This window comes from Tiliqua scincoides, chromosome 3 (assembly GCF_035046505.1).
Source record: "Tiliqua scincoides isolate rTilSci1 chromosome 3, rTilSci1.hap2, whole genome shotgun sequence".
NCBI classification, from domain to species: domain Eukaryota; kingdom Metazoa; phylum Chordata; class Lepidosauria; order Squamata; family Scincidae; genus Tiliqua; species Tiliqua scincoides.
In genome coordinates this window covers 223,949,458-223,967,184 of record NC_089823.1, presented here as the reverse complement: position 1 = coordinate 223,967,184, position 17,727 = coordinate 223,949,458, and the positions used below count along the sequence as shown (strand labels likewise).

The 17,727-nt window shown below is 46.1% G+C and overlaps 1 protein-coding gene across 1 annotated transcript in view; it reads right to left on the bottom strand.

Annotated features, from left to right (window-relative positions):
- The window catches only part of LOC136645313 (multiple epidermal growth factor-like domains protein 6), a 260,946-nt gene that overhangs the window by 117,857 nt on the left and 125,362 nt on the right, over nucleotides 1-17,727 (bottom strand). Inside the window, exon 6 of the mRNA XM_066621547.1 lies at nucleotides 4,666-4,788. Within this exon, the coding sequence (XP_066477644.1) occupies nucleotides 4,666-4,788 (123 nt within the window). The remainder of the gene's footprint in view (nucleotides 1-4,665; nucleotides 4,789-17,727) is intronic.

Here is a 17,727-nt window from a genome sequence, read left to right as displayed (position 1 = left end):
ACATCCTAGTCAATTTAAATCTCCAGTAGCCCAATCCTAACCAGTGCTGGCGCAGCAGGACCACACAGCCCAAGCTATATCCAGCACTGGGACTGAGCAGTCCCAAAGTCTCTTTGGGGTAAGGGAACATTTGTTCCCTTACCCCGTGTTGAATCCCAGTCTGCACAATAGGGCCACCCGGATCTGCACCAGCAAAATCACCGGCGCAAGTCCAAGAAGCCCTGTGTAGGGCTTTCAGGCCCTGGAGGGCAGCATAGGCTAGTGCCTCCCATCCTGCCTGCTCCCAGGCCCAGAACTGCCCACTCTCTGCCCAGTTAATTAGCTTTAATGGATTTGGACCACCCTTTGTGTATAAAGTCATGGCATTACAGAACAAAAGCAAAACACATATATTTGATTTGATCAGCCAGGATGGTGTAGTGGTTTGGGAGGTGGACTTAGACCTGGATGATCCAGGTTCAAACCCCCCCTCAGCCACAGAGCTTCCTGGGTGACCTTGGGCCAGTCACTTTCTCTCAGCCTCACCTACCTCACAGGGTTGTTGTGAGGACGAGAAGGAGGGGAGGAGCAGCTGTGTAAACCGCCCTGAGCTCTTTGGAGGAAGTGAATGTGAATAAATAATAATAATCAATCATTTGAGGAGGAGAGTGTTTGGACCTTGCAAGAGCAGGGTAGCGTGGCCTCACGACTTTTTTATTCAGGCAAACCTTTCTGAGTCTTGGCTTTTTAAATTAATATCTGGCTTTTGCAGGCTTGTCCTTTTGAGGTGTTGAAGTTGCTCTGCAGATGAAAATGATGTTTTATGGTTGTTTTTAATGTTTGTTTTAATGTTTCAAAGTTTTATGGATTTTCAGGGCAGAGTATGATTGTTTTAACTGCGTTTTTTACTGTTTTTGTACGTGCCCTTTTGTAAGCCGCCTTGAGTACCCGCGGGGAGAAAAGTGGGGTAAAAATGCTGTAAATAAATAAATTAACTGAAACAGCCATGTAGGAAATGGCTATGAGAGCAATTTTTCTTAGTACATTTTGCTTTCAGTAACACTCTTGCCCAGAAAGCTTGGATCCAAATGTGCTCTTCCACTGAGAGAGAGCCTTTTTCATTCCAGAAAAGGCTCATGTGTGAAAAGTGGTTCCAGATCTAAAATCCAGAGCAGCCCCTCCATTTATGCAAGCCCTGATGCAAGATTTAGCAGAAGTGCTTTTCAAGGATATTTTTTATGGCCCACAAGACACTGCCTGTTCCTTCCAGATTGCCATGTTTCTCGCACTGTAACACAAGCCATGATACACTATGGCGCCATGCTGACAGAAATATTGCGCTAGCAGTGGTGCAGGAATTTATGGAACAGCATTAACATATTTGAGCCTCCTGCTCGTGGTTCTTTGCATGCAAGCTTACATGCTGCAAGGGACTCTACAAACACTAGTAGAAAGAAGCCTCCCTAAAGTCAAGCAAGGAGGAAATTTAAAATCAGTTGTTTGTAAGCTTCAGAACAGAAGAAGTGTGAGTAGGATACTAACAGCACAATCCTATCTTGCGCTGGATCAGGCAGGCCAGGAGGTCTGTGCTGTACCCAGCACCCCAGCAAGATAGGCACTCAAAGTGGCTCAGCCAGAGGCAAGGGGAAACTCTTCCCCTTACCCCGTGTAAGCCATTGCAGCCCCAATGGGTCTCCTCGAACTTGCGCCACCTCCAGAGGTGGCATAAGTCTTAGGAGAGGAGTGCTGCTTGGGAATGGGGGCTAGAATCCATCATACCTGCTCCCCACCTCCCGCTCCCCACCCATGACTGCCCTGTGCCTGCCCCCCCTCCCCCAAAGACCCCCTCCCGCCTCCTCCCTGACCTCCCCAGACCCCTGCATCAGCCAAGCTTGGTCGACGCAACATACCTGGGGCAAGCTGGCTCAGAGGCTGGATGCAGCCTCCGTGCGCCAGCGCACCTCTGTGCGCTGGCGTGGATTGCTCCTGAGGAGGTGCAAGTGTGCTTTACAGTACGTTTGCAACCCTCTTTGGGCCGGTGCAAGGGACTTAAGCTGGTCCAAGGGTGCTTTAGGATTGCACGCTAATAAATGCAAATCAGAACTCAAGATCACAAGAGCAAAATATCTCTCTCCTGGGCACCGCCATCTTGGATTGTGCAAGATCTCATGTGATCCCAGATGGCAGCACCCAGAGAGCCAGGATGAAGAGGACGCTGCAAAAGATGGGCACAGTAACCATGGTAAGTTTGGGAACCACTGCAATGCACCATCTTGGCTCTATATTATTAATGCAGACAATTGCTATGCTGATTTCCAGATATAATATATCCAAAGTCCTTTATACTCTTGACATCAAAAAGCACATCTAACTTTGGGTATTACAGGGGGAAAGTACAAGTTGCCTAGTCTACCATGGAAAGCGTCTGCTAGGAGGAGTAGGTTCAGGATGGTTTCCTCTTACTGAGTCAATTGCAGACTCCAACACAAAAGAACTGTCTGAATAAGAGCAGCCCTAGGCAAAACAAACTTTAAGAAATAGGACCAGTTCGTTTTGGACATAGCAAGCTATTAGAGTGAGAAAAATTTGCTAGCATCTGACCCAAATACAAGAAATAAAATAAAAATCTGAAAGAAGAAAGAAATCAGTCAGCAGAATTCTCCATGGAGCACACTTGTCTGACTATCCCATCTCCAAAAAGAAAACAAAAGAAAGTTGTGTCTTAGATTTGGCTAGGCTATTCTCTCATTTCCAGGCAACTTGCTTGGTAAATAATCAAGCCTCACTTGGAAATGAATTCCCAGGTAACTTCTGCAAAATTCCTTGCTTATTTCTCTTCAAGGAGCTATTTTCAGATAGGAAATATATCCCTGCATAAATATCTCTGTAATTAGAACATTTAAAGCTCAGTTTTCAATATCATGTTTTGGTATGTATTATGAAGCACACCAATATCTGTGCCCTGTGTTAGACAAGAGGGCAGGGATGGGCAAGTCCAGCGTGGCTTGATTTGAGTCGAGTCACAAGTCTTTGCCTCCTGCAAATCAAGTAAAAAATGAGTCCTAACAGGGGCACTTTTCGAGTCACCCAGAGCATTTTTGCAACTCAAAAAAACTCTAGTCACGAGTCTTTTTGACACACTTGTCAAGTGCAGGGAAAAATTTGGGCTGCTGCCAGGCTGTTTATGTGTGTCTGAGTTCTTTTTAAACACTCCCCTGCTGTCCCCACCCACCTGTAAACAAGGCAGGAAGGGTGGAGGGACTGCATGAGAGCGGGAACAAAAGCAGCAAGAGAGAGGAGAGTCGTGCGCAGCAACTGCAAGGTTCACTAGGATGACCCAATCCTTTGCAGCTCTACTCAGAAGTAGTCCCATTTGTGCCAGTCACTTAATGAAGCTCCCTAATCCCAAGTAACAACAGAGCCATGTGTTTGAAAAACATGATCACTACGAACCACCTCCTACCCCTCCCTGGGCTTCTTCAACCAATCTTAAGGCAAGAACCCCCTTGGGCTCCTCTTTCTGCCCTATCTCAGCCAAAGAAAATATCAGACCACCCATCCTTCATCCAATGATCATCAGTTCTTTCAGATATGGGGAAGAGAGCCTGCTCCTGCCTCCTTCCTTCTCTTCGTTGCAAAAGCAAACATTAACCCTTCTCTGCCTCCTGGCTGGAACTTCCCTGCTGCTCAGCTGGTATGAAGGAAGGCCCCATGAGGTTTTTCATACCATGAAAGCAGTAAGCAAGCACACATGCAGACAAAGACAGACTCAAGTCTGCATGCGTGGGGACAAGTGTCGATTCAAAGGGCCCTTGACTCGAGTGTTTTGCCGAGTCTTCCACACGTGTGACTCAAGTGAACATGAGTCAGCAAAAAATGTGCATCAACCTGGACTTGAGTCACCTGACTCGAGTTCCCATCCCTGCCAGCAGGTAAAGTAGCTAACACAGATGCTGCAAAACTTGTGATCCAGCATTTGACAAAAGCAGTATAACAAAGGAAAAAAATATGTCATCCACCAACTGCTAGGTCTCGTATCCCATGCCACTGGCAAAATGTTGCCAAATTCTCCAACATGACCTCCACGGCTTTTAAGGGTGCAATCCTAAACAACTCTCCAGCACTGGCATAGCTGTGCCAGTGGGGCATGTTCTGCATCCTGCAGTTGGGGGGCAGTCATGGAGGCCTCCTCAAGGTAGGGCAATATTTGTTCCCTTTACTCAGAGTTACATTCCCCTTATGTCAGTGCTAGAATGTTGGTTAGGATTGCAGCCTAAATTACTGAAGCAGAGTAGTAAATTTTGACTTTTGATTTTAAACCAGAGACACAATCTATAATTAGACAGCTACTCTCACATTTTATTTGTGAGACCTAAAATTACTAGGCGCAGTTCAGTAAGCGAATGACAAAACCCTGCCTGAAGGCTTCCAGCGCAAAAAATGGAACATGGAAGAACTCATTCAAGATATAATCATTTATTTTTCATTTGCAAAAGCCTTTCTGAAGTGCCCTGACCACTGTGTTTTCACAATGTAGATGTATGTTTATAAGTGCATTTTAACATCATGTGCACACGAACCTTTCATTTGATTTCCAAGCAAAAACACGCCAAAACACTTTCATTTATTCATAAGTGCTGCCATGCACCTGATCAACTAAGAAACACTGCAGAGACTGTTTGTTACCTTCACATGTTTTTCGGTCTTCACTCAGTTTCTGGCCAGGTGGACATTTGCAATAGTAGCTGCCAATCGTGTTGCAGCATTGGTCCTGACAGCCTCCATTCTCAATGGCGCATTCATTGACATCTGCAGTGAGAAGCATTACATGAAGATTAAACCCAGATCGTGTAACTGGCGCCACACCCACTTCCTTGCTTTTTGCAGGCCTGCATATCTGCAAATGCACCTCACCAGCTATGTATAGAGTTTCATCTGAGGCTCAGTAAATGCCCCATTTTGTTGCCTGCCTGACACAGAATCACGCTGTGAGATACAGGAAGGTGGACTAGATGGGCCTATGGCCTGATCCAGTGGGGCTGTTCTTATATTATGTTAATCATAGAAATCAGAAAGGAGCTTCAAGATCAAGTCCAACCCACTGCCAATGCAGGCCACCTAAAACGACAATGTTCCTGATAGCTGCCTATCCATCCTCTGCTGAAAGACCTCCGACAATGGAGAGTCTACCACTTTTCAAGGCAGACTGTTCCACTGCCTAACACTTTGTACCATCAGGGAGTTCCTCTTAACATTTAATCAAATCTTCCTTGCTGTAATTTTAACCCATTTGTCCTGGTCCTCCAAAGCAACCAAAGACAAACCTGCTCCATCTTCCACATGGCAGCCCCTCAGATATTTATAGTTAGTTATCATGCCCCCTCTTAACCACTCTTCTCTAATTAAACATGCCCAGCTTCTTCAACCTGTCTCCAGCCCTCTCACCAGCCTTGTGGCCCACCCTTGGACCCACTCCAGTTTGTCAATATTGCTCTGAAACTATGGCACACAGAGCTGGACACAATATTCCAAGTGGTGCTGGCCCAACTAAAGCAGAATACAGAGTACCAACACTTCTCTTGATCTCAACACTACAGCTCTGTTGATGAAGTCTAAAATTACATTTGCCTTCTTTGCTGCCACATCACATTACTGGCTCATGTTTAGTTCATCATCCACTGCAACACCTAGATCTTTTTCACATATACCGCCGTTCAGGCAAGTGTCCCCAATCTTATATATGTCCTCCTGATGTTTGCTACAAGATGCAAAACTTTACATTTAACCCTGCTGAAAGGCATTATGTTTGTATTTACCCAGTTTTCCATCCTGTCAAAACAATCCTGGATTCTCTTGCTGTCCTCTGCAGTTTCTTCACAATCTGCACTTTGCCCCCAAATGAATGAACATATTCAATGTGCCACCACATACACCAGCATTTTCTAACACAGAGGAGGAGCACTCAGAGAACTCAGGGATGAGGTAAATGAAAAAGGAAATGAATAGCCCAATCCTATCCTTTCTAGTGCCTGGAGGAACAGTGGCATCAAAATGGTGACCGCTGTATCTCATGGGTGCAGGGAAACCACTGGAGGTCTCTTCAGAGGAAGCAGACTAAGCCAACCCTCCTTATTCCAAGGATACTATAAACATGCTTTATGGCACGTTTATGGTACCCAGTGCCAGTGCCGGAGTTCAGTGCCGGCGCTAGTGCTCAATAGATTGGACCCAAAATCATCTCAAAGATAAAAACAGGATAGAAATGCATTATTTTTGCCACTTACTCTAGTTTCCCAATTGTAGATGAAGGTCTCTAGCCTTCATCTCTTCTGAAATCATGTCTCACTCTCCATAGTGCCACTCAAGGTTGCAGGCCCTCCTCTTGAAAAATGCCCTGACATGTAAACATTTTATTATGCTAAAACAGGGGTGACCAAACCCTGGCCCTGGGGCCACATGCGGCCCTTGAGGCCTCTCAATGTGGCCCTCAGGAAGCCCCCAGTCTCCAAAGAGCCTCTGGCCCTCCAGAGATTTGTTGGAGCCCGCACCGGCCCGACGCAACTGCTTGCAGCATGAGGGTGACTGTTTGACCTCTCACATGAGCTGTGGGATGAGGGCTCCCTCCAATTCTTGCTGTTTCACATTTGTGATGCAGTAGCGGCAGCAAAGGAAAGGCCAGCCTTGCTTTGTGCAAGGCCTTTTATAGGCCTTGAGCTATTGCAAGACCATTCATTCATATAAGTTCGTCTTTAATATATTCATTAAAGTAAACTTATGTAAATTTATTCAAATTGTAAATGTAAATTAATTCTTTTTTCCCCGGCCCCCGACACAGTGTCAGAGAGATGATGTGGCCCTCCTGCCAAAAACTTTAGACACCCCTGTACCTGTGCTAAAAGATCTTGCAAACATTCAGTGTTTTCCAGACTTTCAAGCCATTTGTAGCACTTTGCAGGTTTCTCAGAACTAAACTGGATGCTTTTGTGTTTAATAATATTATCGGGAAAAATATACAAGGCAGACATTTTTAAAAACAGATAGATTCTAAGGCTCAAATCCTCATAGCTTTATAAAGAAAAGAAAACCAATTCCAACTTCATTTATCTCGTTTCAATGTCTACAACATTTTGCAGAGATAACTAAAAATATTGACAAAGATCCGTGCTCACTGCAACCTTTCCAGCAGGAATTGATCTGGAACCCGACTCCAATGACCTTCTTGCACAATTATCAAGCATCTCTAGACTTGCCAATACCTCACTAGCAGACTGCATGGCAGGGAGCATAAATTGAAAAAAAGGTAGTTTCAATCAGCAACAAAGAGAAGGAACTGATCTAAATCAAGCTTCCCTTTTCGTAATTCATGTATTCTCTGATAAAACACTACTTGCATACTAACTGATTGCTACAATATTAAGAATTGTTGGCTTACAACTAAAAATAACCTATAAACTACCAAAGATCTAACTACCTGTAATCCAAAATTATTGGTTATGTAATGGCTTTGGCACGAAAGAATTCTACTGAATAAAAGAAAAGGGGGGGGGAACAGTGTAATTCGTCTCTCAGTAGCTTGCAAGGTATATTGAGAGACACAAATAGAAGGGATGTGAGGTGGTGGGAACAGATGGGCAGTTGGTAGAAGGAAGTGGTAATGGGGTGGGGAGGGGGGATGATCAGGAAGGGGTGGGTTCAGCAGCAGTGGCGTTTGCAGAATCCGAGTTCCTTTCCCGAGCTCGAACTGCCTTCATGGGACCAAGCAGACTTGTGCCAGCAATGTTGTTGGTGCAGGTCCAATTAAAACTACTGGGCCAGTAGGGGCTTACGCTAGGGCAATGGAACAAATGGCCAACACTCCCTTGTAGGATGTAGTGGTACCATCTTAATGCCATTTCACCACTGCGTGTGGAGTTAGGGTAAATTAGACCATCTCTGTATGACGATTACAATGTTTGAAGGCAAATATTCTCCTCCTACATGTTGATTATTTTCACATAGAAAAGTAACCTTCAGAACAGAGGTACTTAACTTGCGGTCCATGAATGGGCTTCAGGGGTTCCATGAATTGGGTATAAAAAATGTTTTCTTTGATTTCCTTCCTGTTATTTTGAAACATGTCATTGTGGGGGGAAAATATCTTGGATCAATGGCAGAAAAGCTGCTTCTCTATTTGGTGGACACCAGTCAGGTGACAGCAGCCTGCTGAACGTCCTCTATAACCCATCACCAAGCAGTAAATTCAGGGATCGTGGAGTTGGGAGCAGGCTGTGCTTAGGGGGCAAGAGCATCTCTGTGGTAGCTGCACATGCTGAGATCCTAACTCCCTTTCCCAGCCTGGAACACCCCCCAGAAATCGCCTTGGGCTTACACTAGCTTCAGAGCTGCTGTAGGTCTGAAGAGATTCATTGGGGACCAGGCAGCCTGTGGAGAGGTAAGAAAGAAAGGTTTTTATTTACCTCTCCTGGGTTGTCTGGTCATCCCCATCCCCCCACCTACACATGAGCACTGCTGGTGGTGCTGCATGGTCTGGCTTGACTAGGGATAGAATTGGGCCTTACCCTGCACATGCCCGATCTTGTCTGATCTCGGAAGCTAAGCAGGGTCAGGCCTGGTTAGTACTTGGATGAGAGACCACCTGGGAATACTGGGTGCTGTAGGCTTATACCATAGTCTTTTGAGACTGAAGGTTGCCAACCAAAATATTGTTTCACTCCAAAAAAAAGTAGGATGTCATGGGATGCTACTGTACATGATCAAGTAATCTATAACCATAGCTGTTGCTGCCTTATGACATCTGGAAAAGTTTTTCATTGGTAGGGATTAATGAAAACATCCCTTGCTATTATGGTTATCTGTGATACTTCTGGATAAAGAGGTATTTCTGCAGTCTGGAATCAAGAGTGACAAAGTCTTGTCAATTTCTCTGCAGACAGTTGTGATGCAGTTGGGGGGGGGGTTTCTCCTCTCCACGTCCACTTGCTACCACAAGTGCCTTAGGTTTTCTTGAGCCGTTCCACCCCAGTCTGAGCACACACCACTCCAAATCAGTGTAAAAGTTATTTATTAATAACTGAGGTTAGTACATTAGGAGTTGCTAACCACCCAAGAGTGGGCTTCTCAAGGGTAACTCAAAGAAAAGTCAGTACATCACAGCCTATACAGCTTTTATCAGAGTCATTGATCAGAAAGATCTGTTATCAGAAGAATCATGAATTTAAGATTAGGAATAGCCTTTAACATTTTTGTTTACATTACACAGATTTTATTTCAAACACTCGTGATTTTTAAAGTGAAACTTACTAAAATCGGTACATCTGTAATGTAAAATGTAAATCAGAATTTAATTTGTTTTAAATAAATATAATTGATTTTTATCCAATGTGTTTCAATTGTTAGACTCTACCAGGGCAATCCTGACTGCACGTTAGGCTGGCGCAAGTCTCTTGCACTAGCCTATGAGGGTCGCAAACATGCTGCAATGCACAGAGGTGAGCTGGCACACGGAGGCTGAATCCAGTCTCCATGGCAGCTTCCCCCAGGTAGGTTGCATCGGCTGAGCTCAGCCGGCACAGGGGTCTGGAGGGGGTGGGGAGGAAGCGGGAGGGATGCATTCTGGGACAGGAAGTGGTTGGGCAGAAGGGGGTCCGGGGGCAGGCAGGGGGGAGTGGGAGGTGGGGCTGGGATCCGGCTGTTATTCCAGATCCCAACCCCTGTTCCTGAGCAGCACAGAGTGGCTTCAAGTCACTTTGCTCTCCTTCAGAGGTGGTCCGAAGAGACCCATACGGGCTGCAGTGGCTTACCCAGAGGTAAGGGGAAGAGTTTCCCCTTACCTCTGGCTGAGCCACTTTGGGCACCTACCCTGCGCTGGATACAGCACAAGTCTCTTGCCTGATCCAGCACAAGATAGGATTGCGCCCTACCTCTCTTAGCTTGAGCACCAGAATTTGGGCTCTCAAAAATATAAATAGCATATTCACTTTGGAAGTGTGCTCCAAGTTCTAGAATCCAGAAGGAAAAATATCTCCTCCTCTAGCCAAAAGAAAATAATATTTTTGCATTGCAATATTAGTATTTTTTAAACATGGTTTTATGAAATATCAGTCAACCTCTTTTTCAGAAGAAAAGGTCATTTTATTAAAACAATTAATTTATGAAAACTGCCTTTCCCTATCAGAAATAATGGTACGATCACATACTTCAAAATGTCACTACCCCTTGGGTCTTTTTAAAAATATGCCATGTACTGTTTCAGTGACCACACTCATGGGGTTAACCTGTTTTGTGAACCATGATAAGCAGTCTTCTGTGCATGTCATAGCTCAATGAACCTGTATAAACCACTGGAGTGGAATAAGGTCTGCTAAAGCGTTCACACCCTCAGAATAATAGCGCATAAACAAAGCCTACGTTAATTTCAAGTGGTGGCTATTGAATCCTTTCCCAGTGTTGACCCCATCATAACAAATTTAACTTGAGGCTGGAGCCCACAACTATTAGGAGAATTTATTTCAATAAAGAAGTCAACTGTCTGACAATTTAAAATTTCTGCTCATTATGATTTAGTCTGGGGAACTGAAGAATATTTTAACATCCTGGAGAGGTAAATTATAATGCCAAAAGCAGACCTATTTTCACATGAGAAAGACATGTGCTCCCTGGGGCATTTGGTGGGCCACTGTGAGATACAGGAAGCTGGACTAGATGGGCCTATGGCCTGATCCATTGGGGCTAATCTCATGTTCTAATGTTCAGAACGATGATCTCTTTGCAGCACTTTAGGACTTCAGCAGGGATGCTGTTTTTTCCTGGTGCCTTGCCAAAGGCAAGGGAGTCCAGGGCCACGTGAAGTTCTTCTAGGGTTGGTTCACTGTCAAGCTCCTCCAACACAGGCAGACACTCAATGTTGTTCAGCGCTTCTTCGGTGACTACATTATCTCTGGAATATAGCTCAGAGTAGTGCTGCACCCAGCGTTCCATCTGCTGCGCCCGATCGTGGATGACCTCGCCTGTTGCAGACTTCAGAGGGGCAATTTTCTTCTGTGTTGGACCTAGGGCCTGCTTGATACCATCATACATCCCCTTGATGTTGCCCATGTCAGCTGCTATCTGTATCTCGGAACAGAGCTGGAGCCAGTAGTCGTTAGCACATCTCCTGGCAGCCTGCTGGACTTTGCTGCGAGCAGCTCGGAGGACCTGCAGGTTGCACTCACTGGGACAGGCCTTGTATAATGCTTGAGCTCTCCTCTTTTCCTCAATGACTGGTGTCAACTCCTCAGAGTGGGCTTCAAACCAGTCTGCCGTCTTGTTGGTCCTCTTGCCAAATATGGACAAGGCGGTGTTGTAAACGGTATTCTTGAAATGTTCCCATCTGTTGGATGCGTTTGCATCGGCCGGGCCTGGAAGATATTCCTCAAGTGCTTGTGCAACTTCCTCCACTTTTCTCTGATCCCGGATCTTGCTGGTATCAATGCGAGGTCTTCCTTCCTTTTTCGTGTGGTACAGCTGCTTTGCTTGCAGTTTCACTCTGCTGCACACTAGGGAGTGGTCAGTGTCGCAGGCAGCACCCTGATAACTGCGTGTGATCTTGATGCTGGGAAGGCTGGAGCGTCTGGAGAGAATCAGGTCGAGCTGGTGCCAGTGCTTTGATCTTGGGTGTCTCCAAGGGACTATGTTGGGGCTTCGTGTTGAAGAATGTGTTGCTGACACAGAGACCATGATGACAGCAAAACTCTAGCAGGCGTTGGCCATTTTCATTCATCTTCCCAGTGCCGAACTGACCTAAGCAAGTGGGCAACGAACTGTTATCAGCACCAACTCTAGCATTGAAATCGCCGAGGATGAACAATAGCTCTTTTACAGGGGTCTTCTTGATAGTGATGGCCAGGTCATCGTAGAATTTGTCTTTGGCTTCTGCTGGAGACGACAGAGTCGGTGCATAAGCACTGATGAGTGTGACAGGTCCAGCTGATGACTGGAGCTGCAGGGACAAAATTCTTTCACTTCCCACAGTAGGTGGGATGATGGATTCCAGCAGAGTATTTCTGACCGCAAAGCCAACGCCATGTTCCCTGGTTTCGTTTGGTGGTTTTCCCTGCCAAAAAAATGAGAAATTTCTCTCCTTGACAGATCCGGAATCTGGCAGCCTTGTCTCTTGAAGGGCGACGATGTCCATCTGCAGTCTGCTCAGCTCCATGTCGATGACAGCTGTTTTGCGTTGCATCGTCTATTTCTTGCAGGTCATCAGAGAAGCCAGGTGTCATTGTCCTTACGTTCCAGGTGCCCAGTTTTAGGGCAGGAGTTTTCTGTTTTCTGTTGCATGGTGCAGAGTTGTCGATCCGCTTGTCGGTTTTCACCCTAAACCCCATGCACCCCATGAGGTTAACGGACCGTGGCGAGGCAACACCTTACTGGCTGGGGACTGCCCAGCTTAAGGCGGGCGGTAGCTGCCCAATGAGATGCAATGATCTCTCCCACCGTCGGAAGCAGCCCTTGGCGTCACGCTCTACGCCAATCGATCGAAGACTTATAACCGGTAAACTGCTGCTTCCCGTGTTGTGCCGACGACGTATGGCGTAGTTGGAGTGTCCTCTCCAGTGCGCGAAGCCTGGGTAAAGAAGGTATGGAGGATATGCTGTTACCCATGCAGCAAATCCCCCCTCTCCACGTCGCTGGAATGGTCCAATGGAAAGGCAGAAGCCAATACGGTTGGTTCCAGCGGTGTCGCAGGAGTTGCCAGAACGTGACTGTGTTCAGCCATGAACTGCCTCAGGGACTCCAGCTCCTGATTTTGCCTCAAGGTTGACTCCTGAAGCCTTTTCCATAACTGGATGTAGCCACAAGGCAGTAGAGGTTTGGGATCAGAGTTTTCCCTCTCTCAGATGATTTGCCTTCCCAGGCTGACCAGTCCCATCTACCCGGTGGCTGTTTAGTCTCCTCTTACGGCACATACAGCCAGGAAAAGTACAGCACGTACAGCCAGGCACCAGGAAAAGATAGCATCCCTGCTGAAGTCCTAAAGTGCTGCAAAGAGATCATCGTCACTGAGCTGCATGAAATCCTCTGTCTCTGCTGGAGAGAAGGTGGAGTACCTCAAGACATGAGGGATGCAAACATCATCATGCTGTACAAGAACAAAGGTGACAGGGGTGACTGCAACAACTACCGTGGCATCTCTCTCCTTAGCATTGTAGGAAAGTTGTTTGCCCGAGTTGCACTAAAGAGGCTCCAGGTACTTGCAGAAAACATTTATCCAGAACCACAGTGCGGATTCCGAGCCAGCAGGTCCACCACTGATATGGTATTCTCCCTTAGACAACTGCAGGAGAAATGCAGGGAGCAACGACAGCCACTCTTTATAGCCTTCATAGATCTCACGAAGGCTTTCGACCTGGTCAGCAGGGACGGCCTCTTTAAGATTCTCCCCAAGATCGGATGTCCACCCAGGCTCCTCAGCATCATCAGATCCTTCCACAAGGACATGAAGGGCACTGTTGTCTTCGATGGCTCCACATCAGACCCCTTTGACATCCGAAGCGGCGTGAAGCAGGGCTGTATTCTTGCACCAACCTTGTTTGGGATTTTCTTCGCTGTCCTGCTGAAGCAGGCCTTTGGAACTGCAACAGAAGGCATCTATCTCTGGACCAGATCAGACGGAAAGCTCTTCAACCTCTCCAGACTGAGAGCAAAGTCCAAAGTCCAGCTGAAATGTCTGTGTGACTTCCTCTTTGCCGACGATGCAGCTGTCACTGCCCACTCTGCCAAAGATTTCCAGCAGCTCATGGATCGTTTTAGCAAGGCCTGCCAAGATTTTGGACTGACGATCAGCTTAAAGAAAACACAGGTCATGGTTCAGGATGTGGACTCACCTCCCAGCATTACAATCTCTGTGCATGAACTGGAGGTTGTCCATGACTTTGTGTACCTTGGCTCAACGATCTCCGACACTCTTTCTCTCAATACCGAGCTAAACAAACGCGTCGGTAAAGCAGCTACCACATTTTCCAGACTCACAAAGAGAGTCTGGTCCAACAAGAAGCTGACGGAACATACCAAGGTCCAGGTCTACAGAGTTTGTGTCTTGAGTACACTTCTGTACTGCAGCGAGTCATGGACTCTCCGCTCACAACAGGAGAGGAAACTGAACGCTTTCCACATGCGCTGCCTCCGACGCATTCTCGGCATCACCTGGCAGGACAAAGTTCCTAACAATACAGTCCTGGAATGTGCTGGAATCCCTAGCATGTATGCACTGCTGAAACAGATGCCTGCGTTGGCTCGGTCATGTAGTGAGAATGGATGATGGCCGGATCCCAAAGGATCTCCTCTATGGAGAACTCCTGCAAGGAAAGCGCCCTACAGGTAGACCACAGCTGCGATACAAGGACATCTGCAAGAGGGATCTGAAGGCCTTAGGAATGGACCTCAACAAGTGGGAAACCCTGGCCTCTGAGCGGCCCGCTTGGAGGCAGGCTGTGCAGCATGGCCTTTCCCAGTTTGAAGAGACACTTGGCCAACAGTCTGAGGCTAAGAGGCAAAGAAGGAAGGCCCATAGCCAGGGAGACAGACCAGGGACAGACTGCACTTGCTCCTGGTGTGGAAGGGATTGTCACTCCCGGATTGGCCTTTTCAGCCACACTAGACGCTGTGCCAGAACCACCTTTCAAAGCGCGATACCATAGTCTTTTGAGACTGAAGGTTGCCAATATAAATGTTCAGAAGATTGTTGAGCTGTACTGCAGTTTAAAATAGAAAGGTGTCAAAGCCAACATGGAATCTAGCGAAAAATCATCCCCCCAAAGGACAAAATTGGGCTATGTCAGAATGCCAGATGCAAGGGCGGGCACCAGGATGCAGGTCTCTTGTTAACTGGTGTGCTCCCTTGGGCATTTGGTGGGACAGAGGAAGCTGGACTAGATGGGCCTATGGCCCGATCCAGTGGGGCTCTTCTTATGTTCTTATGTAAAGAAAGCAATGCCAAAACTACTTCTGACATTCTGCTTTTTTAAAAAAACAAAACAAAACACAAATACGTATTTGGACTGAAAATGTGTTTTGAGAACTGCAGCCAGTACCTGAGAAATGGGGACTACATATGGTGGAGGAGATATGCAATTCCAGAGGGTCCAGAGGGACTAAGGGCCCAATTCTGAACTTGGCCAGCACCAGTGCTGAGCCCTAGCGCTGGCACTGGGTGCCGTAAACGTGCTGTAAAGCATGTTTACAGCACCTGGTGAGTAAGGAGAACAGGTACTGGGCCTATGCCAGTCAGGCACTGGAACCAGTGCAAGCAGGAAAAGAATGAGCCACCCATGCACTGTTGTAAACAGGAAAAAAACAAACCCTTCCATTTGCTTTCAAATTTCCTGTATCCATTCAAAACCACCAAATGGACAGTTTTATGATTAAGCAGCAGCCCCCTCTCTCTCCTCGAACTGGCACTAGCAAACTTGCTGGCATATGTCAGAGGATCCACCCATTGTGGATCAGGAGGCTTACAAAGGGCTAAGGGGATTTAAAATCAGTGGGAACCAGTGGTCTAGGGAAATAAGTCTCTCTCTCTCTCTCTCTCTCTCTCTCTCTCTCTCTCTCTCACACACACACACACACACACACACACACACACACACACACACACAGTCTCTGGCACATGCCTTCCATCAAAGAATCAAGGCAGTTTCTATTCCAAAACTGAGCCTGAGGCCAGACTGATAGGAATCTAGAGACAATCCATTTCATTCAAATTTCCAGTTTATGTAAGTAAAGTAGCTTAGCATGGCTAATCCTCTGGTTCTAGTCTGATTTCTTCAAGTCAAACAAAAGCCACCTCAATTAGAGATATATGTAATTTTAAAAAGTCAATGACAAAGTTCCAATTGACCTTACGGCATCATAATACTATATATAAAACTAAGAAGGCGACTCATGAAGGTCAAATCACAAGCTGTGAAACAGAACTTACAAGCTATTGTGATGGTGTTGCTACTGTCATGTTCTGGATGAGGATTCTCCCCCATCCCCTTAGTGATTGCATTGTGTATTTCTCAGATAAGTCCAGAAAACATTCAGCATCCTTTTCCCCTCTCCTCTGTCTACCTACCCCTGCGGCATCTTATGTAAATAGGAAGATCTGTTTGAATGCGATTTATTTTCAGAGTTTTTTCCAGAATTTTTACCTTAAATAAACCCCTACACAGCGGAGGCTTACTCCCAGGTAAGGGAACAAATTGGTGGTGTTGGGGGAATGGATAGGATTAGACTGTGACACAAAATTATGCATAGTGTGGAAAGAGCAGATAATCTACTAAACAGATACATTTTTTTCTCTCTCTCACACACAGTACTAGAACCAAAGGACATTCACAGAAAGTGATTAGCAGGAGAGTTAGGATGGATAAAAAGATATACTGAACTTCTTTACAAAGCACACAATCTGTGGAATTCCTTGCCAGAATCTGTGGTGCTGTCCACTAACCTGGATGCCTTTAAAAGGGGACTGGACAAATTCACAGAGGACACGTCTAACATTGGTTACTGGCCATGCACCATCTCCAAGTTCAGCAGCAGCCTGCCTCCGAATTCCAATCACAAAAGAACAGCAGGAGGAGAAAACTGTGCCTTCTCTCCTGCTTGAGGGCTTCCCAGAAGCAGCTGGTGGGCCGCTGCGGGGAACAGCATGCTGGATTAAATGGGCCTTTCGCCTGATCCGCAGGGTTTTTTCTTCTGAGATAGATGGAAGAAAAGTTCCGAAGACAGTCCAGGACCAAATTTACAGTCTCCTAAACCTGGGCATCTGTTTGGATTTGTAGCAGGATGGCTTTGCAGACGCCTTTCACTTTCAACATATTGCACAAGAAGCTTTAAAGATAATAATGTTCATTAAGGATATACACACATCCAAATGGAAACAGCCACTTTTTTTTCAAGCCCTGTTCTACAAAAAGAATTTTTTTCTGAAGCTAGCAAAAATCAAAGCCGAGAGTCATCATATAAGCTTTTCTGTATCAAGTAGGAATTTCTCAGCATGCAATTACTCTTCGCAGTTGGATTCGTAGATCTCTTATATTATTAATGGAATTCTAAAACAGCTGAAACATTCCTAATGAATACATGGAGACTGGATTTGAGGGGGCAAGGGATGGAGTGGTATTCAAGTTCTTGGGTTGTGCCACTGAGTAATTTTACTTCATATTTATAACCCAGTGTTTGGGGTGTGGGAAAGAAGTTCTTGCAGGTCAAAGTGAGACTCATTCCCCACCTGCCTCTCGTAGCATGGGCACTGACTCACTTGCTCTAGCAATCTGGGACCTGGGGCTCTTTGCTATTTACTTACTGCATGCTTTAATCTAAGAAAAAAATGAGATCATTCAGAAATCAGGTTTTGGATGGTGTGGATGTGATGAAATGCATTGTGTGGAACTTCCTTCAAAGTTGCTAACTTGTTGTTTAAAAAATGTTCTCCATTGCCCCAAGATGAAAGAACCTAGCTTGTCAGAGCCTAGGTACAACCTGCTGGATTATAGGTGGAACCTGGCAGAACCTAGTGAGTAATGGAGATGGGTTTTCATACCCAGCTGTATTATTTGCTCCAACAGTGGAGGGGAGCATATGCTGCTGCCTTACACTGAAGCAGACCATTGGTCTATGTGAGTCAGTGCTGATTATACTGGTGTACCCACCAGGGCAAATGCCCCAGGGTACCATCCAGGGGGGCTCTGCAACCCCCTCCCCACCACCCTTTTTAAAAAAAAT